We start from the raw sequence: 26,683 nt of genomic DNA on the forward strand, positions 1-26,683 counted from the left end.
CTGATGCCCAAGCCCCGCCGCCAGAGATTCTGGCTGAATCCGCCTGGAGTGAGGCCTGGCTTCCGGGCTTTTAAAAGCTCCCCAGGGCATCCTAAAGTGCGGTGGGGGCTGGGAATCCGGCTCCACCCGCATTCCAAAGAAAAGAAGCGGGCGTCTATACCGATGGTTCTCCAACTCGGCTATATGTTGAAATCACGAGAATCAAAATACACTGATGGCCAGGTCCCGATCCGTGTGTCTCGGACTTTGAAAGTTGTAAAAGAACCCCAGGGCACTGCAATCTGCAAATGAGTTGGAGAATTTCTGGCTGACCCGGTTTCGAAAGCCGGGCGCGGTGAGAGCCGAGCGCCACTGGGTGGCGCTGCCCACTCGGCCGGATGCTCCTGGAGGCGCCGGCCGCAGCCGCCGGGTGCGCACCTGCCCCGCCTCCGCCAGGCGGGCCGCGGGGCCTGCAGCCGGCTGGGGGCGGGGCTCTGAGGCCGGGGCGAGGCGACGGGCTCCCGTGCAGTCTCCGCCACCTGGACTCTGCCGCGCTCCGGATGCTGCTCGTGGATGCCAACCGGCCAGAGCCCGTGCGCGGCGGGGCGCGCGAGCTCGCGCTCTTCCTGACCCCCGAGCCCGGGGCCGAGGTAGGGACGGCGGGTGGAGGCGGGGCTCGTGGGTGGGGGTCCCGGGTCCGTGCGCCCGGGGGAGAAGTGCTCTGGAGCAGGCCCTGGCGCTCCGGACAGGGACCCGAACCTTCGGCTTCCCCTCAGCATCCACTCGCACCCGGCGCCGGGGGTCCCCGCCTTTGCGGAGCGGTGACTGCGGGGCGCCCCCCGGAGATGCCCGGCTGGTCGCGCCCGCTCCCTCCGCCGACAGACACGGCTGCGGGGGCCCGGAGGCGCCTCCCATCCCCACCCGGGTCCCCAGCTGCGGCCGGGACGCCGGGCCGAGGCGCGCTCGCGGTTGCAGCCCTTTGCCAGACTGGGTCCCCAGGGAGGCCGACCCCGGTCCTGCCCCTGCCCCGGCGCTCGGCCTGCGCGGCTCTGCGTGTGCGCCAGGCGCCCGGAGGAGGCGGAAAGCACCCGGCCTCAGTGAGCTGCGGTCGCTAAGAGGGAAATACACCTCGTCTGTGTCTGTACTTCCTATTTTAAAAGCACAGAATAAAAAGTAGACCTAAAACTAGACCCTTTATCTTCCAGCCGAAGCCATTCTGTTAACAGTGCCGTGAAAAAGTCATCTACCCAAGTTCAGCAAGAGTTTAGGGCTAGAAATGCAGCTCATTGTCTCTAAATCTCAACCGCAGTCTAGAAGCGTGTAAAATAAAGGGTGAGCACACCCTTTCGCACCCCAACTCTAGTTCCCAGAGATAACCATCATTAACAATTGTTAAACATCATTTTAGACATTTTAAAAATGCATTTACAAATGTGGGTATGCATATATATTGGTAATACGTATTAGTTTTTTTTGTATATAAAACCCCACTTGATACCGCGATACTGTTCTGCAGCTTGCTTCTCTGTACCCAGAACATCATGGAGAACGGGGAGTGGCTGCTAATGGTCAGGTAGGGGACTCCTTTGCAGAGTGACAGAAGATGTTCTGGAATGAGTGGTGATGGCTGCACAACTTTGTGAATGTACTGGAAACCACTGAAGCTACACTTTAAAAGGGTGAATTGTATGGCACGTGAGTTAGATCTCAACTTTAAAAAACAGCGTGGACATAATTTCATGTCCGAATGTATCCATAAGAGCTGCCCAACAGAAATACAATCTAAGTCACAAATGTGAGTCATTCATGTAATTTTTAATTTCTAGGAGTCCCATAAAAAAGGAAAAAGAAACAGGGGAAATTAGTCTCAATGTATTTAAAATAGTGTATCCAAAATATCATTCAACATGTGATTAATGTAAACATTTAATGAGATTTTTACATGCTTTCCTTTGTATCTGTGCTTTCAATACAATACATCTCAGTTGGATTGGCCTTGTTTTTAAATGCTCAAGACTCATGTGAGTCTGGTGGCTGCCGTGTTGGAGAGCACAGGTCTGTATCATTCATTCTTCAGCATCCTAGTATCTCACAATTAAATACTAATGACTCTGTTTCCTGGGCGTATGCTGTGTGCCAGCAGTGTGTGAACTCTGTGGAGTATGTCACTGCACCCTGGCAATGACCCAGTTGCTAGGACGTGCTTATATCAAATTTAAAGCCAGGAAAACCGAGTCCCTCACCAATAAGGTGACGTCCAACAGATGTACTGTAATTTGTGAACAGCACCCCCTGGGATGGGCATTCAGGTTGTCTACAGTTTTTCACTTGCTTAAGCAACCCGAGCATCTCGTTTCCTCTCAGCAGCAAGATGTCATTGCGCCCAGCGGCTAAACCTTAGCTTTGTTTTGTCACCATTAGGGACAGGCTTCAAGAGAAACTGCGTGTATTAACTTCATTTGCTCACTCCAAGCTCTCTTTAACTCAGACACCGGCTGGCTGGCACTCATTTGTCGGGGACGTAATGAAGAACCCAAATCCCTGTAGCTGCATTAAACCCACTTAGAACGCTTGCTGAAGTTTATTTACCAAAAGAAGCAGAAACTGCCGGAGCGGAGCACTTGGGGTCTCTATTTAAAGCTGAGTTCATTAGCAGGTCCTGCGCTGAAGCTGTTTGCAGATGGGCAAACGGGAATAGGCCTGGGAAGCCGGTCCCTCCCCCACCAGCCCTTCTCCTAGCACTGCTTTGGCTTTTAAGTGGAGCAGGAGGGTCTCAGACCAGCCGACTCCAGTCCTGGGGCTGTCCTGGGGTTCCTAGTGAAGTGGGCCTGCTTCGTTCGGCACCTGGAACTCCTGCTGTGAGTCAGGAGCTGGGGACCCTGCAGCAATGAGACAGACAGGGGCCCTGCTCTCACGGCCCTGTCAGAAAACAAACATAAAACATACAAAACCTCTAAACTGGCGTGAATACTGGGGAGAATGTAACATGGGGGGATGTGATAGAGGGTATCTGTGTGGGTCTGGGAGGCAGGCCTTCTTGGGAGACAGCTGAGGAATGTTCTGGGAAGAGGAAGCACAGAGATCCAGGAGGTTGAATAACAGAGACCAGACCTTGTCTAGCTGCAGTCAGAGAGGACTTCCCTGAGGCGGCATCCTTCTAAGCATGAATAGGAGTAGGCCAGGCTGAGAGGGAGGAGAAAAATATCAGAAGCAGAGGGAACAGAGCTTGCCAAGGCCCCCAGGGGGTGGGGGTGGAAGAAGTAGGCTGTTCTTAGGGAGCAAGGGGCAGCAGGGGGAGGCGGGCTGGGAGGAGGGCAGGAGTGGTGCAGGGCTTTGCACTGTCTTCCAGGATCGAGGAGCCGCTGAAGGGCGGCAAACTGAGATTAGCTGGCACGTGAGTGTTTTGCTATTTCCAGTGCCTTTGAGGTTTTCTTTCTAACCAGCTTTTCTGTGTTTTGCTTTCTCTCTTTTTGTGGTTTGAGTTTTCCTCTTTGGGAGGAAGTTTCTGGGGGAGGTTCACCTGCTTCAAGATGGCAGGGAGAGAGATGTCTGCCTCTTGGGTGCCCTCTGATTTATGAGGGGGTGGGGAGCGCAGGGTCGTCCCAAATGACTGACCACTGATACCCACGCACGGGCGCATTCCCATCCAGGCTCTTTGAGAATTCCATTTGGTGCCTGTGCGGGGACCAGATGGGGTTAATGGCCCAGATGGAAGGAAATGAAAGAAGCCGGCACTTTCTCACACCAAGGTCTTTGAGTGAGCAGAGGAAGATGGCAGAGAAAGCACCTGCTCTTAAGCACATGTGGATTAGATCAGGGGTTGAAAACTAGGGGCCCAGAAGCTGAATCCAGCATTCTGATGTGATTGGTTCAATCCCCATGGGGTTTTTAAAATGGGGAATTTTCATGAAAAAAAAGAGTTTCTTGTTTATTTAAATTAATGGACAGTCTGGTAATCCTAGGTCCATGTTTCCCAGTTGTGGTCCCCTGTTTGCCACAGTTGCCACTCCTCCCTATCGATCCCCATTCTGAAGCTGGTATGGGTTACCATTTGTCCTTGTGCTTGAACTCTGGATTTTTTTTGTAGTCCTGATTAGAGGAAAGGGGACTATTTCTCCAAACCATGTGGACCAAAGCAAGAAAACTTTAATTAGCCAAAGATGCCCTTGAGTTTCAAGAAAAATGTAGAAGAGGCTGTTTCTTTGTGAAAGCAAAGAATGTTCTATTGTGTCCAGCCTGCAACCACCATGTGCCTAGGGGACCCCACTCTCCCTGCCCCTGCATATGTCCTACCCTGGTGACCTGCTGGTCTGTCGTCCCCTTTGGGTATTCGGGTTTTAGATGGTCAGGTTAGAAGTCTGTGGATGGATGCCAGGGCCCAGTCTACTCTGTCTGAAGATGTAGTTCTGTATTCATTTATCCTCTGAACTTGGCTGCAGACCTGCTGTGTGCCAGGCACTGCGCTGGGCACCTGGGAGAGGCCAGCAAGGTAGATGCGGTGCCTGCCCTCTAGGGCTGGCGTTGCAGTCAGAGAGGTGAGCAGACTAGTAGTACTCAAGCAGAGTAACTGACTGGTGACTAATGCCACCAAGGGGCAGCTCACCAGGGGCCAGTAGACACCCAGGAGGATAGGAAGGAACCACGAGGCAAGGATCTGGCAGCTTGTGCACTGCCCAAGGGGGGAAAATGAGCTGGGGGTCCAGAGTGGGTGACCCCAGTGACCAAGGGGGAGAGAGGGCAAGGCCAGACCTGGGTCTAGGGCCATGGGAAGGACTCTGGATTCAACTCTAGGGCCACGGACAGAGGCTGTGAACAAGGATGAGCTGGGTGTGGGCAGGTGGGAGATGTGCGGAGATTTATGGACTTGTGGCTGCAGCTCTGGAATGTGTTGGTGGGGGCTGGAGTGGCAGCAGGGAGGCCACAGATGCAGGGACCAGGTGGATGTGGAATCAGGGACCAGGCAGGGCACCCTCCCTGAAGCAGAACCTTGGCCAAGCTGGGGCTTGGAGAGGGACAGCCTATCTCGGAAGGAAGTTCCTGTCTTTCTCCCCACAGAACTGCCCAGCAGAGGAAGGAGCCATCCCTGGCTCCGAACACCCCTGATCACAGGACTTCTGTGCTTTGGGGGAGGGTCAGCCCAGAGATCGTTGGCTAAAGGTTCCCAGTCTGGCCGACCCTGTGCACCAACCAAGCTTTAGAACAGACAAGTTCCCAAAGATTGGAAACGACCCCAGGGCTAATCAGCATGGGCTGGTTGCATAGTGATGTGTCTGCACGGTGGACAGCTCATGGCTGCAGCGTGAGTCAGCTCTGAAAGTGACATCAGCTGCAGCCTGCAGTGCTCAGCACCAAGGGAGAGAGGCAAGATGCACGGAGGTGGGTGTGGTGTAAATAAAAACTAAAAAGCAAAAAACACCTATTTCATGCATCTATAAAAAGAAGATGAAGTTAAATCAATTTCTAGGGTGTGGTGGAGTAGAGCCAGTGTTGAAGGCACAGACAGGGCGTGGTTCCTAAAGTTGGCCAAACTTTGGAGTCATTCAGGGATCTTTAAAAAAAAGTACTGATGCCCGGCTCCCACTCGGGAATATTCTGATTTCATGGTGTAGGTGCACCCGGGGACTGGGATTCTGAAAGCTGCCCAGCAGAGCTTTAAGCCTGGAGTGACCTAGACTGATTGGTCTCTTAGAAAAATCACTGTGGCTGCTGATTGTGGTGCGCGGACGGGGCGTGGGGAGGGCCCAGGCTTTGGATCTGGACTTGCAAACACCAACCCCCTCCCCGCCCCAGTGATTCTGATGGGCAGTCTGGCCTGACCTGGTAGGGATCTCACAGCCCCACTTTTCTGAATGCCCAGCTTCTAGCAGCAGCCCTGTGAGGACAGGGACCCCGTCCATCCTGCTTGCTTCTGTGCCCACAGCCCAGGGGACTGAGTGACTCCAAATGTATCAGTTGAAGAAACATCTTTTACAGATGTGTGGACCCCCAACCCTCCTGTTCCTGGTCACGCTGAGTGGTGGGAGCACGTGGGCTCTAGAGCCACTTGGCTGGGGGTCAGATATCGGCCCAGTTCGGTCCCTTCTCTCCTTGCCTACGGTGGTCATGGGGTTGGAGGAGGCAAGCCCCAGGAAATGCTTGGCGCGGGGTCTCGCCCATAGTAAGCGGACTAGAAACATTAGCTCCTATTATTCATTATTCCTTCTTCTACTCAGACATTCACTGGGCAGGTACTAGGTGCAGGCGCCATGCCAGGTGCTAGGAGGTGAGCCATCATGAGACGCATCTCATCCTTACGGCCCTCCCAGAGCGGTTGGGAAGGTGGACACGCCACACTAATACAGTTTGGCAGGGGGCAATTCAGCCCTTCTTGTGTGCTGAAGATCACGAGTTCCCACTCACCAGCATGGCCTCATATGTGCCGAAGTCTGGAGTTAACTTTCCCACCTGTGTATGGAAGACCAACCAGAGGTTCCCGTTTCGGGTTGGTGGCACGCAGTTGCTGAACACACGTTCCGAATGAGCCACCAGTTCGCACAAGCTGTCTTGGGATCTGAATTTATTCCTTGGTGTAAGTGGGATGAAAATTTGGCCTGTGGGTTCTTTTAAAGTAAATTGGAGTTGGTTTTGCTTTTAAAATAAGTGGTGTTTTAAAAATAAAAAATGTATGCATATTACAAAATGCGAAGTCCCCCGTGGCTGTGGAGTGATGAGTCAGCCCCCACTGCCTGGCTCCCCGGCTCCCTGCTGCTCTCTGCAGAGGCCACCACTGTTCAGGTCTGTGTCCCCTCCCCGGCAGGCACCTCCCTGCCCCAACATTGTCTCCCCCTTCTGCATTGTGCTTTTCTCAGTAAGTATGTGTTGGAGATCTTCCCATATGAATGCAGAGCTGCCCAATTATATTTAGTTGCTAAAAAGAATTTCATTGTCTGTCTGAATTTAGGGAACCATTCCTGTACCGATGGGCATTTAGGCTACATGGGTTCTTTTGCTGTCACAAAGTCTGTTGTAATGAGCATCTCTCTAGGTATATATCATTTTGCATTTGTGTAGGATAAACCAAATGGGGGAATTACTGGGCACAGAGGTACACGCGTTGTAAGTTTTGGTCACTGTTGCCACATTAACCTATTTAGAAATCAGGGTCCAGACAAGTGTAGAGGACAGTGGGCACCCCTTCCTGGACACTCAAACCTCGAAGCCAAGGGTCCTGTGGGTGCGTGGATGGGCACTCTTGTTTGCCTTGTTTTGGGGACCTGTCCCTCGTTGGGAAGCAGATTTTCATCCAAGCACCAGGTCCTTCCTGGTTTCAGTCCCAGTCTGAGGCCTTCATCTGCTCTTCACAGCTGTCCTGGTGGCTCGCCCAGCTCCCAGGGTTTCTGCTGTCATTTCAGTCCTTGCATTCTGCACACAGAGAGGAGGCTGGTTTTTCTGCCTCCTGCAGGCTGGTGGGAGGGCAGACACTGACATAGAAAATACCTGGACTTCTGGTGTCATCTGAAGGGGCCACCGTGAGTGCTTTAGGAGAGGTGACATTCCTAATTATATACCTGTTGGGTGTGGGCAGGTCTGGCCATCCTGGGGCCCATTTCATTTGCACCAGTCATGTACTCAGGGGACCCTGGCCCAGCCTGGCTGGAGGAAGCTGGGGCAAGGTCGGGTGGCAGCACAAAGTGTGGAGCAAAAGCCAAAAAACCCGCCCTGGGACTCAGTGTGGCTGCAAGCGGGTGTCCTCTGGCTGACACAGCAGTTGGACTTAAAAAATGCTAAGTAGTTGCCAACTTCTATAAAGCGGGAACTTTCGCATAAAAATCCAAATGTCTGGCTTGTGAAAAAATGTTGCCACAAAAGGTGTAGGTCTTCAGTGGCCCAGTTCCTGGCCTGGCTGAATGGACCCTGTGGTTTCTAGGAGGATTCTCCTGTGTGAGAGTGTGTGCGTGTGTGTGTGAGATGTAATTCAGATACCATACAATTCCCGCATTTAAAGTGTACAATTTAATGGCTTTTTGTATAATCACAGGGTTGTACAACCGTCACCCACAATCAATTTTAGAACATTTCATTACCCCCAGAAGATATCCCCCATTAATCTACTTTCTGTCTCTGTAGATTTGCCTATTCTGGACATTTCATACATGCTTGTGTTTTAAAGATGGCTAGGCCAGAGGTTTGAAAGCCACATTTAGCCTGGAGACAGGTTTGTTTGGCCATCAGAGTATGTTTTAATTTGGGGGCTTAGTTTTACACATTTTCAAATTGGAAGAGTTTGCATAAACATCTGAATCACCGTTTGTCTAGAACCAAACAGGTTTGGTACATTGCTACCTGGCTAACCGTCTGCAGTCAAGTAGCAGCTGCTCTCCTTAGACGGGGCGAGGAATCTCCTGGTTGCCACAGTCCCCACTATTCCCTGTTGTCTCCTTGTGTCATCTGTTAAGTGTCAGCTGCCATTTATTATCCTGCTTGTGCTGCTGTTTCTTAGAGAAAGCTGAAAGGTCTCTGTCAAAAGTGGGAAACTGAAAACAAGCAATGTGCAAAACAATGTATTCTTAATTCTTAATGGTTCCCTAAATTCCCACTTCCCTTCTATTCATTCCCTGCCCATCTGCTGTGTCCATGTGAGTTTGGAGACCCTTATAGGGGCCAAGTCACAATCATCTCTTGTATACAAGCACCTCGCTGAGAGTAACCCAGAGAAATGACTCAGTTGACCCGCCTCAGTTTCCATCTCAAGAGTGGTAGAGTCTAAGGATTGTTTGCCCCCAGTTCTTAAATGGTGAAGCCAAGGCACAGAGGTGGTCAGTGTGTCGTTAAGACCACACAGCATAAGATGCAAGGGTGGGACCAAAGAGCCATCTAGGCTGCTGCTGTTCTCAGGCCGAGCTTCTCCAGGACAATATATTTCTTCCTCCTTTCTCTCCTTTCCTGCAACAAATACTCACTGGGCACAGTGTTGGTTATCAATCACTGGGTAATAAATTACCAAAACCTCAGTGGCTGAAAACAACTACGATTTTATGGTGCATGCAGGCTGGCAGGGTTCATCCGAGTGGTTCCTCTGCTCCCATTGTGGTGGCTGGGCTTACCCATGGGGCTGCATTCAGCTGGAGGGTTGGCTACAGTGGGGGGGTCCATCATAGCCTCAGAAAGGGGCAGATGGTGATGGCTGTTGGCTGGGGCATCTCGGCTCTCCACGTGGCCTCTCATCCTCCAGGGCCTCTCCTGCCCTGCGGCCTCCTACCAGACAGGAAGCATGGACTGATGCTTTGGGAGAGGCGGGGAGAGATGTAGAAGAAGAAAGCCAATGCCAGGCTTCAAGTCACAGAGCACTGCTTCCACCACATCCTACTGGTCACAGCAAGTCACAGGCCAGGCGGGATTCAGGAGTGGGGAAGAATGGGTCCCCCACCTCTTCCTGGGGAGAGTGGCAAAGTCACATTGCAAGAAGGTAGGCAGGATGGGAGAGAGTAAGAAAGACATCTTTGGAAACACAAGCACCTACTATGTGCCAGGCATTGTCCTAGGCCCTGGGAACACAGGTTAGTAAAAGGGCCTGACCACTCCTGCCCTCCAGGACCTTTTGTTCTGCTGGGGGGAAGATGACAAGAGACAGATAAAATACATAGGCCCTTAGGTGGTGATAAAGGCTAAAGAAAGAGAGAAATAGGTGCGGGATGGCAGTGGGCGGTGCATGGGGGTGGGGCCTGCCAGGCCACGGAAGGCCGCACGGAGGAGAGGCCCTTGAGCCAAAGCAGGAAGGAAGCGCGGAATCAGCTCTGCCATCAGCACAGAGGCAGGGGCTGAGCCCGGGGTTGGTGTCTTTGGCAGGGAGAGAGCGGGAGGCGGTGAGGTCCAGGAGCACAGGGCTTGCTGAGTGAGGTGGAGTATGGGGGAGGATTTTTAAAAAATGAAGATATAATTCATGTAACATAAAATTTACCATTTTAAAGTATACAATTCAGTGGTTGTTAGTATATTCACTATACTGTGCAAACATCCGCACAACCTAACTCCAGAATATTCCATCACCCAAAGAGAAGCCCTGTAACCTTAGCAGTTCTCCCCTAATCCCATGGGAGAACCACCCCTCCACCCCGCTCTCTCTGGGTTTGCCTCTTCCGGACATTCCACGTACAAGGAACCGTAGAATGAACAGGGCCTTTTGCGTCTGGCTGCTTTCACTCAGCATACTGTTCTCAGGGATTGTTCACGTTGTAGCACGTGTCAGAACTTACTCCTTTTTATGGCCAAATAATATTCCATTGAATGGATATGTCACATTTTATCTGTTCATCAGTTGATAGATGTTTATATCCACTTTTTGGCTGTTAGGAATAATGGACAAGGTTTTGTAAGAATGTGTTTTCAATATCTGGATACAGCATTGGGTCATAGGGTGGCTTTTGACTGGTTTCCAAGGCAGCTGCACAATTCACACTCCCACCAGCAGTGCACGAGGGTAAATATTGCCCTGCATCGTCACCAACACTTGTCGTTTTCCGTTTTTGTGACTGACTGAGCTGTCCCAGTGGCTGTGAAGCAGGACTCTTGAAGATTCTGAGCTGAGGAGGGCTTTGGTTTTAACAGGCTCTTTCAGAGGAGCAGATCGAAGGGCGCCAAAGAGGAAGCCAAGGACCACGTGAGCCGGCTACGGCCACAGTCCCAAGTGAGAGGGGACAGTGTCTTGTGCCAGGGTGGTGGTGAGGGAGGCGGAGAGGAGCAGCCGGATTTGGGATACATTTTGAAGTCAGAACCCAGGGGATTTGCCTAAAGTTTGGGTGGGGTTGGGGGTAAGAAGGAAAGATGAGTTGAGGGTCATCCAAGTATTTGGCCTGAGCGCCTACACAGCGGAGGCCCCATTTGCTGAGCGGGAGACCAAGGTGGAAGGGCTTTCTGTGACTTCTTGTGCAGGTCACGTGGTGGGCAGGGGCCAGCCCCATTCAGTGCTAGGGCACGTTCAGCGGGGAAGCATGGAGTGACCCTTTGAGAGAGGTGGGAAGGGATGTGGAAGAAGAAAGTGAATGCCAGGATTCGTGTGTGTTAAAAAATGCCCAGCTGCCGTCCCCGCTGACTGTGCCCTGAATGTTACTTAAAGGGAGCCATTTGCTTCCATCCCTTTGCAGTGGGACAGTTTATGCCCAGGGGGCCACAAAGGATGGTGAGGACATTCATTTTGCTTCCGGGCTTGTTAAAAAAGCGTGTGGGCTGCAGCCTGCAGGACTCCCATTTCTGAGGCCGCTTCTGGGGTTATCTTGAGAGAAAACTGTCCTGTGAGTGATTTGTGGGCCTGGCGGGGCAGCTAATCCTGAGCTCCGTCCTGTTGGTTGGGAGTGTCTTGGGGCTCATTCCTCCCTTAGCTGACCAGACAGTCAGCAAATGCTCTCTGCTCTCTTCTGCTTTGGGGCACTGCCCTAGGTACCAGGAGGTGGGGTGGAGATGGGGGCAAACCAGAGCTGAAGGGCAACAATAAAGGGGACACATTTCCCCCAGTCCAGTGAGCATCTTGCTGGTTACAAACTTCAGCTTTGGAGTCAAGAGTGCTCAGGGTCAAATCTGCCTTCAGTATTTATTAGCTGTGTGACCTTGAGCAAGTGACTTAAGCTCTCTGGTCCTCTGTTTCTCAGCCCATACAAAGAGGGAAATTCTGGCACTTACCATATAGAGTTCTTGTGAGAATCAAGTGAGTCAATCCACATGTAGTGATTAGCCCTTGTTTTCATCATCTAGTCAAAGAGATACATAACACAACCACTTCCTGTGCACCTGTTGTGTGCCAGGGGACTCTTAAATGATTTAGCCCCATTCATTATGGATTCCTCACAACTCTGTCAAATGGGTACTGTGGCTGCTGTCACGGGTGAGCCACCCAAAATGCCGAAGCCCTTGGGCTGAGGCCACACGACTAGCAAAGGTATAGGTGGGATTTGAACCCAGGACTGATTAGCTTCCTTTCTGAACTTGCCAAGAGAGGTTGGGATGTGCTTCCTGTGAGCAAAGACCTTCATGCACGGGCTTGGGAAATGGGCAGCCCATCCAGCAGGGCCGAGGGCTTTCCTCCCGCCTCCTAAGCACTTTGGACTGGGGGCTTGGCTGTCTGCACCCGCGCTGCAGAGGGTCTCCATCCCCCACCCAGCCCCTCCCATCTCGCTTGCTTTTCCCTGCGTCAGAAGGAAGGGCTGGCCTTCACTTTCCCACCTCACTGGTGTCTTGACCCCTTTTTCCTCCCTTAGTGCATTAAGGACATTTTTTTTTTACCACAATTTTGCTTTTGGGGGGAACTTCCTGAGTGTCTACCAGTCCTTTCACCGTGGTCCCTTCACTTGTCAAGCCTCCCCCGTTCAGGCACAGAAATAGTCCCAGCTGTGAGATGAAGCTTCTAGAGTTTAAAATTGCAACTTAGTACTATTTATACTCCCACCGGAAAGATGTATTGTGTGCAGTCGCTTATTTCGTTGGGGCAGTGGTGGCCCACGCTGCAAACAGCAGGCGCTGCTGCTGTGTAAACATTTCTCAGGGGACCACTGGGTGACCGGGGGACCCTTCGGTATGGGGGGTGATCCCAGGCCTGCCCAGAAAACATCTGGTATTGCCTCGCTGGAGCAGAATGGTTTGGCCCGGTAAGCCAGAGAAAGTGGTTTGTGTTCTAGGGGAACTTTCTTCCCAAATACCTGGTCACCAAAAAAAAAAAAAGTACACGTATGTTACAAGTCATGAAAATAGTACATACTTGAGAAGAAGTTCCAGCTGATTTTTACACAGTGATTAAAGCCGGGTTTGTAAATTGGCAGACCCTTCATGCTCAGGTTTTGCTTGGCCTGTGGAACATTGAAAAAAAAATTTTTTCTTGAATTTTTGCCACTATTTGAAAATTGGAAGATTTCCTCTGAAATTAGAATGTCTGGCTTCTCTTGGAAAATGGAAGGCCCTGGCAGCCCTGGGTCTGTGCTTCCGGCTGGCGGCTGGCGGCTCTGGCTTTGGGCGAGCTGATCCGAGCAGGTCCCCGAGCCCCACTGGCCTCTTACATTACTGCCTGGCCCTGACTGCTTTTGAGTTGTGGCCTCTTCAGATTAACGCAAAACATTCAAATCTCCTTTGTCAGACCCCAATTTCTACTCCTCGGGACTAAGTAAGCCCTATTAATAAGGTTTCCAGATAAACTAGTTAAATTTGACATCTAGTTAATTTGAATTTCAGATGAACAACGAGTCACTTTTTGGTCTAAGTCTATCCCCTAACTACTGGTAGTTTGGTGCATATCATTCCAGGCATTGCTCTGTAAAACCACGCACAGTTCTTCGGCTTTGTTAGAAGGGTAGGTTTGTATTGGACATCTTTGCAGCTTGCATTTCCTCTCCATCATGCTTCTCAGGAGGCATTTCTCAGTGTTTATAAGAGCAGGCTTTGGGGCTGTGGACTTACATCTACATGTGCATGCTCGCCCCACCACTTGCTAGCTTTGTGACCTTGAGCTGGGTACCACACTTCTCTGAGCCTCAGTTTCCTCATCTGAATAATGGGGAAGATAAAGGTAGCTTTGTTACTTCCTGTTGGTATTTATTTATCTCATCTCTTCTGAAAGCTGCATAGAGTGGGCAGTCAATGGTAGCTTTAACCAGTCCTCTGTCTACAGGTGTCAAGATTGCTGCCAACTTACTGCGATTTCAAATGAGACTAGGAGAGGTTTTGAAAAGGGAAAGGGGGTCTGGAGGGAACTGGGCAGATAATCCTAAGATTTAGTTTGCTTTAAAAAAAAATGAAGGGTGTTTGTCTCCCTGGAAACCACTTGCTAATCTCTGGGATGTTGTCTCTTTGCAGGCGAAGGCGGTGGAGGAGACCGTCGAGGTTATGCTTCTCAGGCTGGAAGAGTTTTGCAGCCTGACGGACTTGGTGAGCATCGGCGTGGATTTAGGCCCAGGCCAGACCCCAGGCTCTCCTGGGATTTCCTGGGGAAGCCTTTTTCATGGTGATTTAGCAACCCAGGTGGGGGACAGAGCAGCAGCCGGCAGTGAGAGGAAAGCCACACGCACCCTCTCATGCGCCCAAGCTCCCACCACCAAGGCTCCCAGAGGCCACCGCCTTGATAGCACCCTTCCCCCCAGCTGGTTTCTATTCCACAGAGGAGCCAGGAGTGGGCCGCCAGGTGGCACTCTCGGGCACCGATGCAGGGAGCTGTTCGGTGGGGATGCTGAGCCTATATTTAACTTTCCCCAGCTCGGCGCAGCCCGCCCGGCAAACATGGAGACAGCCAGGAAGTGGCTCCAGGCCTGCGAGGCCCAGGAGGAGCCTCCCGCCAGGCTGGGGGCTGCGGTGGCGCTGGGCAGCAGGTTCCTTCCCGAATCTCTGGAGCTCTCTTCTGCCTCCCACCCTGCTTTGTTGGGTCAAATCCCTTTGGCTGGGCAGGGAAGACAATGAAAGACGAGGCCTTAGGCCCAGAAGACAAGGTCTCCACTCCAAATGCTCCAGAAATCTCTTCTAGATTCTGTGTCCCCAATATGCTAGGTGTGGGGCCCCAAGGAGCAGTGATAGAATTTTCTGGAAGTTGCCAAGTGTATTAAAGGCAAACCAGCAACCTGGGTTTGAGGCTTCTGCCTGGAGGCCCAAAGGGAGCTTCCCATAGGGAAGCCCAGTGGGGCCCACACCTAGTGTGTTCCCACAAAGCAGGTATCTGGAGAGGCGTTTGTGAGAGCCTGGGAGAGGGACAGTAACAGCTCCAGACACCTGGGGGTGCAAGGCAGAGTACAAAGCTATCACCTCATTTCCCCATGAATTAGCCCAGCACAAGGGCACTGTGTCATCTGCCTTCATGCAACGGAACTGCCTTTGCGGTGGCCTCTGGGGACAAGCAAGGGAGTAAGACAGCAATGTTCCCAAGAGGACCTACCTGTGGTTTTTGGGGGGAGCCATTTTTTAGTTCCGATGTCAGTCCAGATGGGAGCTGGGTAATGAGACCGGTTTTGAACAACCTGGACAGTCCTTTCTTCATCACCAAGCATTGGGCACCTTCCTGACTGGGCCCCACGGTGAGGCTGAGGATGCATGGGGTCAGCCCCGCCTTTGTGCCCCCCAAACTCCCATCTGCTGGGGGAGCCTGATGGGTGTATCAGTCACTGTCATCCGCTGTTGAACTGCTGTTCAGGGTGCAAAGGAGGCCTCAGGGAAAGAGGGTCTAGAGGGACCTGGGCATGTGATCCTAAGACTTTGTTGGCTTAAAAAAAAAAAAAAGATGAAGAGCAGAGGCATTGGGTTCTGCCTGGGACATTGGGAAGGCCTCGCAGAGCAGGTGGTGATGCATTCGGGGCTTGAAGGAGGAACAGAAAGAATTCAACCCCTGGGGTGAGCAAGTGTCCAGGTGGAGGGGCAGGCCTGTGGATCTGGTATGCTGGGCAGAGCAGGGACAGGAGGGCCCTAGGTAGGGGGCAGATTCAGGAGATGGTGTTGATGGTGACCCAGGGACATTTCTGGGGGGCAGGTCATGTCGCACCTTGGGCCACAGTCCCTGGGTCCCTGTCTTGGCCTTCAGAAGCACTGATCCAGTTAGAGGTCTGAGAGAGTCCAGGGTCCCTGGTGCATGGTCCAGAGAGAAGCTGCTTAATCTCTGATAAAATCAGGCTATCAGAACTGGGAGTCCAGCTTCCTGTCTGGTGTATCAACTCCTCTACCGGCCTGTCCTCCGTCACTCTGTGTGATGGGAATTTGCTACCCTGGGCTTGCACGCTGTGTAGACTGGAGATAGAATGCCGGCTGCTGCTGCCTCAGGCTCTGACCCTTCCTGTTGTGAGCCTTGGGCGTCGCATATCACCCCTACGTACCTTTATTCTCTCCTCTGTAAAGGGGAATAAATAGTTCTGATTATCTCCTGCTGCATCAAACTGCCCCAAAACTTAGTGCGATAAGACAACAACCAATTGCTTATGTGAGCCAGGGCAGGGCACAGAGGGGCAGCTCGTCTGAGCCACGTGGCACCTGCTGGGGTGGGGATGTCCAGGAACGCCCCTTCTCTCACTTGCCTCCTGCTGGGAGGGCTGGCTAGCTGGGACTGGCTGCATAACTCTCTTTCATGCAGCCTCTCTTCATAGCTGGCTTGAGCTTCCTTGTAACATGGCGGCCTGGCCTCCCAGACCAAGCATTCCAACAGATGGGAAGTGGAAGCTGCCAGGTCTCTGGAGGCTTGGGTATGGGATTTGACGCCATCTTACTCTTGTATATTTTTGGTCAAAGCCATCCCAGAGCCCAGTCAGATCCAAGGGCACACAGACCCCACCTCTTCTTGGAAGGAGTGTAAAGAATCGGCCGTCTTTAGTCCACTACAATGGTGTCCATCTCCAAAAGAGGTATCTCGAGGGACAGATGAGTCGGGGATATGCATTCTACACCCATTAACGTGGCCAAAATGAGAAAGACAGTTAGATAAGGATGAGGAGCAACTGAAACTCTCATTCATTTGCTTGTGGAAATGCCAAAAGGCGCAACCACTTTGCAGAGCAGCTTGGCAGATCCTCATAAAGTCACACATATACTCACCCTACGTCCTAGCAATTCTAATCCTAGATAATTAATTACCCAAGAGGAATGAAAACAGGTGTCCACGAAGACGCATATACAAATGTTCAGAGTAGCTTCGTTCATGATGCCCCACACTGGAAACAGCCCACATGCCCATCAGCAGTAGAAATGGGTAACTAGCTTGTTCCTTCATGCACTGGAACACACAGCAGTGGGAAAGCATGAGCCCCGTGCACACCAGCATGGATGACTCGCAGGCGTGATGCCGCGTGAAGGAAGCCAGGCACGAGGACACTGCCTGTGTGGCTCCCTTAATATGAAGTTCAAAATAAGCAACACGGTGATGGAAGTCAGCAGTTAGCCTTGGGAGGGTGGTCAAGACTGGGAAGAGGCATAGGGGAGACTTGGGAGGCGATGGAACGTTCTGTACATCGGTCTGGGTGGTGGTTACACAGATGTAAACACATGTACAAATTCATCAGACTGTCCACTTAAGGCCTGGGCCCTTTCCTGTGTGCCATTTACATTCTAAGATAATTACTTAGCACAGTGCCTGCTATGTATTAAGAGACCCATAAATGGTAGGTGCTGAGGTCATTGTCATCGTTATCAAAGCGCCAGAGGCCATGACACTGGGGAGGTGATCCATGGAAACTGGATTTGTAAGGACTCCCAGCTCGGTGCCCTCGGGGTCTGGGCAGCTTAGCTGGGCCCTCAGAAACCCCAGGGGCCTCTGGCCCACCTTCTGGCAGGGAGCAGACTTACTTCACTCACATAAATGGAGAAAATTTCCTGTTGGCCTCGGCCCAGCAGTTGCATTTGGCATTGGTGTGTGTTCTTGGGTCAAGTGCATTTGGCTCCCCTTCCCGGGGGCCCTGAATCATCCTGGACAGCCGTCTTTACTCTGCGATAAGCCTTGCGTCTGCCGCCCAGACTTCTGGGCTCCGGAGACCAGCTCTGGGGAGGTGGGAGAACAGGCTGGGGAAAGGTCTGCCAGGCCCCCAGGCCAGCGAACCTGGCTGGGGTTCACCCTAGCGGAGGCTCAAAAAGCATTGATTTTCCACTGACATCTTTGCTCTTCTCACTAGCATATCAAACGTGCAAACTCAGGTGCCTTTGGCACAGTGATGTGAAGTGGGTGGGGTGTGGGAAAAGAAATGCGTCGCTTTCCTTTGAGTCCCTTGTAAGAGGAAAAGTGTGCAGGGTGACTCTGGAGACCATGTTGGGGAGACGGTAGAGAGTGGTGGGGACTGTGATTAAATTAACCAAAGGAGGCAGCTGTCACCCAACTCCAGCTGACTGGTGCCACGTGGAACAGGGGCTTGGTGTGGCCGGGTCTTCTGATTTTTTATATACAGCTAGAAATCTGGATTTCTAAAGGAAATGTCCTTAATTTTAGATCTTAGCACCTAGCTTGGTTGTGCTTTTGGTTTTTGAGACATGGTGCAGGCTGGCTCTGCATGGGCCTGAGAGATCATGTCGCAGACCTCTGGTGTTAGGGGTGGCCTCAGACCCACCCGGCTTGCAATCTTCCATCTCCCACTTGGTAGCTTTGGGACCTTGGGCCAGCTCATTTAGTTTTTCTCAGTTTCATCTCCCACACACAAAAAAATATATTGATGATAAAGCAGTTCCTCATTCACATGAGCTGTTCCCAGCGCATGGTGAAAGCTTACCAGGTGTTGGTATCATGCCCCTCTTTCCCTGGCTGATGTCAGACACCCTCATTTTCGCCTCCTGCTTCCCAGCTCACGGGAGGTCTTCAGACCTTAAGCATCACCCCACTACTTTCCCCCCAAGTACCTGCGGTGCCAGCAGACCAGACGGAGAGCGTGCGCCATCGCCCACGGTTTCAGCCAGTGGAGAAGTGTCTTCAGAAAGGGGCCTTCTTGCTTGGCTTCCAGACCCTGTGTGTTCCTTCAGCGCCCCGGATTCAGAAGTGCTCCGTGAGTCTGCTCTCTACACTCTGCGTCCCTTCACTCCTATAGGTTGCTAAGGCCAGTCCTCCTCCTCCTCAGTTTCCCCTGTTCGTTTCTTTGGAAATGAACAGAAAGAAAAGATTTGCGTTTTGCCATCGTGTTCCAACCTTGTAACAAGTTATCTGCTCTTTGCTACATGGTGGCCGTGCTCCTGAGTGTGGCTTAGTGGGGGGGGATGGGTGTGTCTCTAGAAACTTGGCCTTGGGGAAAAAGAGGGCAGGATATTTCCCTGTCCAGGTTAACAGATGCCAGTGCCTGTGGGAGCCAGGCAGGATAGGGACCCACGTGAAGGGGGTAGGGGTGAGGCAATAGGGAGAGGTGGTGACTGGACCCCGGAGAGCTGTGTGTCATCCGCAGGGAGCAGCAGCTGCCCAGCGCAGCCTGTGGTGCCTGGGGAGATGAGGGCCCAGTGTTGCCAAGCTGCTGACTTTAAGAGAAGTTGTAAACCCACACTGAATCCCTTGAATATTCTAAAGCCATACTTATTTATTTTATTTTGGAATAGTTTTAGATTTACAAAAAATTTACAAAGATAAATTTTTGTAAATGGGCCCTTCATCCTTCTTCTCCATTGTTAACATCTTACGTCACCAGGGGACGTTTATCAAAGCTAAGAAACCACGTGACATGTCACTGCTCACGGAACCCCACACCTGATGCGCCAGGTTCCCCCTGGGGGCCTTCTTTCCGTCCCAGGACCCCACTCACACCACCACATTGCACCGGGCCATCACATACCTTCGCGCCCTCCACCTGCCAACAGTTTCACTATTTAATCCTTGCTTTTCGTGACTGGCCGTTTGGCAGAGCACCAGTCAGGCATTTTGTGGAAGTCCCTCTATTTGGGTTTGATCATTCTGCTGTGGTTAGACAGGGTTATGGGTCTCTGGGGAGAATCCACAGAGGTGAGGCGCCTTCTCATCAGGCACGTGACACCCACATGGTGTCACTGGGCCCTTAGCCTTGGTAACATGACCATTTCCCTCTTGCCAGAGCCTGTGCAGCCATTTGTTCCTATCAGGCCTGTGTGTGTTTGTTTTGTGCTTTGGGTTATAATCTGGTATTATGTTATTTATTTTGTTGTTCAAATTGTTCCAGTGTTGGCCATTCGGCTCTCTCGGGTTGGCCCCTGGGATCCTTTGATGCGACCCCATCCTTTGTTCTCTTGAACACCTCCTTACCTCCCGGCACTGTAAGGTGCTGCAGGCGCCTCCACGTTCCCTGCCCGGCCCTGGAGTCAGCCCGTGCTCCCAGGAGCTCCACTCGAATTTTAAAGTTAGAAACTAAGTCAAATTAAAAAACTGAAACACTCTGTGGCCAAATGAGGTGCCTGTAAGGGCTGTAGATGATCTTGTTTAACCCTCAGAGCATTCTTTTGACAGAGCACTCGTGTGTATCCAGTGTTACAGATGAGGAAACTGAGGCACAGGGAGGTCAGAGCAGAGCCTGAGGTCAGGTGCCATCGTTTCAGGTCCCACCTTTGACCTCATGGGGTCAGAGCCCAGGAAGGGGGCATGGGTTTGGAGCCAGGTGCCCAGGCAGAGGCAGAGCCATGACAAGAGGGAAACCGGGAGGAAGAGTTTGGCTTTAGACATGCCGGGAACCCAGGGCAAGACGGAGAAATCATCCTGAGGGCTGGTGGACGCAGAATGCCTGCAGAGCCACAGTGAGTCACATGTGAAGGGAGAAAGAGGAGGAAACACGGGTACGGTTTTCAAAAACATCTTTAAAATTAAGATTTTGTGCCGAGTTATTACCCTCTATTAGTTCTCTGTTGCTGCATAACAAATCCCAAACCTCAGGGCCTTCACAGAGTGATCTTCATTGTTTGATAGTGTCTGTGGGTCAGGAATGTGGGTGCAGCCTGGCTGGGTCCCATGGCTCAGGGTGTCCCACAGGCTGCTGTCAAGGTGCGGGCCGGGGCGCCACTCATCCCCAGGCGCAACTGGGGCAGGACGGTGTCCAGCCAAGTCAGCGACCGTGGGCTCCGGTGCTTCACTGGCTGTGGGCGGGAGACTTCCCGCAGGTCCTGGCCATGTGGGCCTCTCCTTCATGCCAACTTGCTTCATCAGAGCTGGTGACTGAGAGGAAGGTGAGCAGGAAGAGGGGATGGCGGGGGGCGCGGGTATGAGCCAGCCAGCAGGGGAAAGGGGACGTCAGCAAGGCGGAGCCACAGCCTTCTGTAGCGACATCTCACATTTTGGCTGATTCTTCATCAAAAGCAAGTTGGGCCAGCCCGCAGTCCAGGGCAGCGGGGCACAAGGGTGTGAGCACCAGGAGGTGGCCATCACTAGGGCCCATGTCAGAAGCTGCCTGCTCACGCCATGCCAGCACATGCTCACAGCATTGTAAGGAAGTGAGGACCACTGTAATTGCTTCATTCTCCAGATAAGCAAAGGAGGGCTCAGCGGGGTGTGGTGACTTGTCCAAGGTCACACAGCTCATGGTGGGTGGGGCTAAATTCGAACTCCAGTCTGAGTCCAGCTGCTGGTGTACACACTGGTGTTTCTCTGACTGACCCCAGACCCCACTCCAGCATAGCCTAGGAGCTTAGCTGAAAACACAGATTTCCAGCTGGCCCCAGACAAATTAAACCAGCTGTGGAAGGGCCTGGGAATCAGCATATGTCAGGCTTTCCCCCTGGGATTCAGATGCTGCCTAGAATCTGAGAGTGGTATGTATATGCTACCCTGCACCGTGAGGACATGTCAGCGGGGAAGTGGGAGTCTCTTTCCCACACAGGCTGAAGGGTTAGACTTGGTCCTGTGGCTCTGAAGGAAAACAGAGGCTTATGTGTTCAATTTCAACAACCAAGGGGAGGTTGTAGCTTCATAAAGTTCATAGTCACTTTTGGGGTCCTTCCAAGCAGAAGAAATTGAAAATTAAATGAGAAGGCACATGGGAAATGCTTAGCACAGTGTCTACAGGTAGGAAGGACTTTGATACATGAGCATTGTGATTTTCATTAGCATTATTAATTAATATTAATGATTATTATTGACTCATTAGTAGTAATTCCAGTGCAATCAGTGAAAACTTACTGCAACTTCAGTTTATAGAAAGAGATTTTGATTCTTTCCATTTGCTGTAGTTCCATGGTTTAGAAAATGAAGATATTTAGTTTGGGACTGGTCAGGTGTTTGGTGGGGGGGAGAATTTGTGGTTCAGTAAATAATACCTGGGTAGGTCCGGGTCTCCACCTGGGGTTCTGGGTTGTTCCTGGGCCTGTCCTTGTGCAGGATGCCATTCGGTGTCTTGGCTGTCAGTGAGGTCTCGGCAGACCCTGGCTGACAGGGCAGAGGGCTGATGAGCTATTTTGTTCTTTCAGATCAGGAGCGACACTTCACAGATCTTGGAGGAACACATCCCAGTCCTTAAGTCCAAGGTGACGGAAATGCGTGGCATCTACGCCAAGGTGGACCAGCTGGAGGTGTGTCCGGAATAAGGAGCTTTCTTTGTGGTAACCGTGCACTCGTTCTGACTCTTCCGCCCACTTTTCCAAGGTGCTGGTCTGGCCTTGGACCCAGTGCAGGGGCTTGGTGGTGAGAGGAGGTCTACACTTAACATGGTATTTTTTTTTAAATAGGGCAAATAGGAATTTATATGAAGTATCCCACTTATAAATTCGAGTACTCTAAGCAGCTTTTGGAAATTCAGAAGCTTTGTTAACTGTGGGCCTGCATTTCTTTAAATATTTTAATCTGTTTTTCAAGGTGTAAATACATGCATGTGTTAAGTGTACAGTTCAGTGAATTTTTACAGATATAGACTCCCATGTGAAGATGGCCCAAATTGAGAAATAGAACATTTCCAACCCCTGGGCTGTGTTCTTCAGAGCTAGTGGCAGCTACTCGTCAAGTGAGGCCTGGCTTCTCCAGTTCACCACAGTCCCCACCATGCCCTATTGCCTCACCACTGACATATTGCTTGGGCACTAGGCTAAGCTGCACAGTGTCTTATTTTTCTCCTTGCTGCACTGCAAAATCGGTACCCTCACTGTCTCATCTTCCAGAGGAGACATACACTCCAAAAGGGAAGCTACTTTCCCAGGGTCACACAGCTAATTCCTTGAAGCTGGGACTTCAGTTTGCATCCACAGGAGCCACAGCTCTTAATTGAACTGGGGCCCTCAGCTTGGGTACCCCGGCTCCTTGTGTGGTGAAAGCCTGGGGGGCTGGGAAGAGCTTGTGCTTCCACAGCGGTCACCCACCTGGACCGAGGGGAGCGGGCCCTCCAAGCTGCAGAGGAAGGGAGCATGGCAGTCGGCACTGGAGTTAGCAGAGAATTAACATTCTTGTCAGCAGAGAATGAGGCAGGAATATAATTAAAACTTCGCCCTTGGAATAGCTGATTCATTTGAATTTTATTCCACACGTTTGAAAGAGGAAAGAAAATGTAAAGATCTGCAGCTCTGGTTCTTGCCTTACTTGGGGTGGCCCAGCTCTCTAGCCCAGTTCTTTCCTTAGCATTCAGTCTGCTAATGTTTCAGTCTGAGGGCCTACTATGTGCTACTGTGTGGGGCTGTCATCTAGGGTGTTGAGCAGCATCCCTAGTTGCCACCCATGAGATGCAATAGCACCCCCACACCCTGAGTTGGGATGGCCAAACTGTCCCTAAATGTTGTCACATCATCCCTGTTGGGGAACCTTTCCTCTAGATTCCTACTGTGGGTCCAATTCCTGATGCCCCCTTTTCCTAGCGTGTGATCCCTGCCATTCTGAGCCTCCATTTCCCTGTCAAATGGAACAACAGTAGTGAGGTCCTTGACCCCAAATCTTACCAGTATTTTACTTAACAAACATTTGTTGATCACTCACTGTGGGCTACACTGAGATGGGTGTGTGAGACTCCTGCTCCCCTGCTAGTGGCTCATGGGATGCTGGAATGAAATAGCCAACCGAATGAGACAGGCTGGCTGTGTGAGCACTTGCAAAGGGATGGCTGACCAGACCTAGAACAGAGACAGCTGCCTGGGGGACTGACCTTTACCCTAAGGCCTGAAAAATGAAAGGGTAAGCCTGGGGAGGGAACAGCTTGTGCAAAGGCCCAGAGGCTGGAAAGAGCAAGGCCTTTCAGGCAGCTGTGGGTGGGTTTAGAGCTCAAGGTCAGGGGTGAGGCTGGAGCAAGGGACACAGACTGGGTGGAGGGCCAAATCATGGAGTCTGGATGCTGTACTGAGAATGACAAGACCCATCAAAGGGGTTACAGTTAACTATGCTTGCTCCGCCTAGGAGTCCAAAATGACTCTTTTAGAAGTGTGCCATTCAGAGGTTCCTAGTGTCTTTACAAGGTTGTACCATCATCACCACTATCTAATCCCAGAACATTTTCATCACTTCCAAAATGTTCCTTAGCCATCGTTCCCCACCTCCCAGCCCTTGGCAACCACTTAGTGACTTTCTGACTGTGTGGATTTGCCAACTCTGGACATTTCATATTAATGGACTCATGCAGTATGTGGCCTATAATATCTAGCTTATTTCACTTTGCATGTCAGGCTTCATCCATGCTGTAGCGTGTGCCAGAACTCCCTTTTTATGGCTGGATGATGTGCCCCGTGCAGATAGGTGCACCGCAGTTAGCTGATCGCTCATGGGTTGGTGGATACTTGCATTGTCTCCACTTTCTGGCTATTATGAGTAATGCTGCTGTGAACATTCATGGCCCAAGTTTTTATGTGGGCTGTATGTCTTTATTGCTCTTGGGTAAATGCCTAGGAGTGGAATTGCTGGGACATACAGGAGCTTTTTTAGGAACTGCTAAACTATGTACCAAAGCAACTACCTGGTTTTACACTCCCAATAGCAACTGAACCAGTTTTAGATGAAGATTGCAAACCCCCGTGCAACAGGACTCAGGACTGTGCTGCGTGGGCAGATGTTAGAAAGCCAGCCCCCAGACCTCTGCCCCATTACTTCCAACAGCTAGAGCTGAGAAGCAGCTGTCCCCTTCAGTGGGGTATGACTCTCCAGGATGCCACAGTCCCCACTCTGCCCTAGAGTCTCCCCAGCATTGAGGCTGAGTGCCATTTGCCTCATGTCAAACTCCCTGGGCTGTTGCTTTCCTTAGAGAAGCGATGTGTTTCCCTGTAACTGGGTCTCTGTTGGAAGGGGGAAAAACTAAGCTAGTCCAAGAGGGTCGTGGATTTTAAGGCCAATGCAAAAATATGTACTTCCCACCAGGCAGCATGTGATATGAGAGCAATAAAACTTTAGCTCTGATAAGAATTCCAACATTGTACCCGGGGCAGATGGATTCCACAGCCAGACCACTTGGACTTCAGATTTGCCCCTTGGGTAACTCACCCTCCAAGAATGAGTTTCCTTCTCTGTAAGCTGGGGATATGCCATCCATCCCTCACATGAGGGCTTATGCCAGCACCTGGCACATTTAGGTGCTCAGTGAGGACAAGCTATTATCGTGGTGGTTGATGCCCACAGGCTGAGAGAGGCAGAATCCATCTGGGATAATGCTCACCACTCTGCCCCACTGGCTGGGGGACTCTCAGGGTATCTAAAGGGTCAGAGGCTTCCAGGGAGCCCGAGATACCATCCTGCTCTCAGATCAGTGCCACCCTGGTGGGGGATTGGGAACCGCAGGGTGACCTCAGGCCAGAACTTAGTGGCTGCTCAGTTTCAATGATGAAAGCTAACATTTGTTGAGCACCTGCTGTGAGCCAGGGACTCTAGGTGCTTTCCTGGTGAGAGCGCACCGCTGCACCTAGGAAGATCCCGTTATCAGTCCCATTTTACAGAGAAAACAACAGAGGCACAGAGAGGTGGAGCAATTTGCCCAAGGTAACATAGCTAGGAAGCAGTAGAGCCGAGATTGCAAGTCTGTGCTTCTGACTGCACCTCAGTGCTGAACGTTGGCACTCCTGGACAGGGCCCCTGCGCAGAGGCCCGGGGCTTTGCCAGAAGTGTTGAAATACATCGGTGCTCACAATATATTTTAAAACACCGGGGCTTTCCTGTCTTTCCTCCCTCCCTCCCTTCCCTCCTCCTTCCCTCCCTCCTCACAATAAAAGTAGTACATTTTCACTGTAGAGAAAAATATGTGGAAGTCCCCCAGACTCCCCAGACCCGCCAGCAGAGATGTTCCAATAAGCTGACGGCCCCTTTCTGCTCCCAGCCCCCACCTTATGGATGCCGGTGTCTTTCGCCGTCTGGCCGTCTCCCGTATCAGGCCGCAGGCTGGGGCGGCACAGGTTCAGCCTCTCCCCCGGCTGCGGCTTGGCCTGGCCGGGCTGCGCGCTCGCTGGCAGGCCTTTCGGAGGCAGTTCAGAGCTTGGGAGCGTGCATTCCTCAGCCGCCTCACCCCACCACCAGACTGGTGTTCGCGCAGGGAGAGTAAAATTGGAATCGGCCAGCGGACGGGTCAGTAGGACTTCCTTCTGTGTTTTATAAGCATATGTGCAGGCCAAGCGAGGCCTCCATGTGTGAGGGCCAGAGCCCTGGTCGGGCAAAGCTTCCCAGTCCCCTGGCCCCTTGTCCCCCCAACCCCTACACTTGATGTAGCTTATTCAGCGTTTCAGCTCAGCCCCTTCCAGAACCCAGAGCAGCACAATAGTGGTTTTTTTAAGGATGCGTTCATTCAGTTGTGTGCATACATTCTTGCACTCATTCATCTGCACGTGCGCACATGTGTGTGCATTCATACATCCACCATCCAGCTGAGTCCTTTCTAGACCACCAGGCTTGGTCTTGTGAGCAACAGTGACTCAGCACCTGTCCTTTCAGAATTTGGAGAACTTTCATTCTAGAGCTGGCTGGCCCGGAATAAGTAGACATGAAGTTCAGTGGGCTGGGAGGCTACGACAGGAGGACTGGGGGCTCTGTCATGACTGCCCTGTGTCACATTAGGTGGCAGGGAAGGCCTCTCTGTGGAGGGGACAGTCAGCCAGGGGCCTGAAAGACAAGCAGCATTCACCCTGTCAACAACAGAGAAAAAGTGCTCCAGGCACAGAGAGAGTGCCGGGAAGTCCTGTGGAGGGTGAGGCCAGGCAGTTTCAGGGAACCCCAGGGGCCGGAGCAGCTGGTGGTGGACAGACTGGATGAGGAGGTTGGTGGGGGGTGCGGATGGTGGTCAGCCTTGCAGGCCATGGGGGGACTGTGGGTTTGACACTAGGGAAGGGAGGCCCTGTAGGGTTCAGTAGCGAGCTGTCCTCCTGCCTGGTGCAAGAAAATCTCTTCAGTTTTGCTAGTGGACCAGGGAGGCCCACAGAG

General features: G+C 51.8%; 1 protein-coding gene across 4 annotated transcripts in view; it reads left to right on the forward strand.

Annotated features, from left to right (window-relative positions):
* The first annotated feature begins 363 nt into the window (after positions 1–363).
* Positions 364–26,683, forward strand: part of BCAS4 (breast carcinoma amplified sequence 4) — a 52,965-nt gene continuing 26,645 nt past the window's right edge. Inside the window, exons 1-3 of one of the 4 annotated variants that reach the window (XM_036901978.2) lie at positions 378–629; positions 13,792–13,863; positions 21,787–21,888. In XM_036901978.2, the coding sequence (XP_036757873.2) occupies positions 378–629; positions 13,792–13,863; positions 21,787–21,888 (426 nt within the window). Of the gene's footprint in view, positions 630–755; positions 1,170–13,791; positions 13,864–21,786; positions 21,889–26,683 lie in introns of those variants that run through there. The other 3 variants (XM_036901977.2, XM_036901975.2, XM_036901979.2) reach the window with 3 other exon arrangements.

This window comes from Manis pentadactyla, chromosome 5, assembly GCF_030020395.1.
Source record: "Manis pentadactyla isolate mManPen7 chromosome 5, mManPen7.hap1, whole genome shotgun sequence".
Classification (NCBI taxonomy): domain Eukaryota; kingdom Metazoa; phylum Chordata; class Mammalia; order Pholidota; family Manidae; genus Manis; species Manis pentadactyla.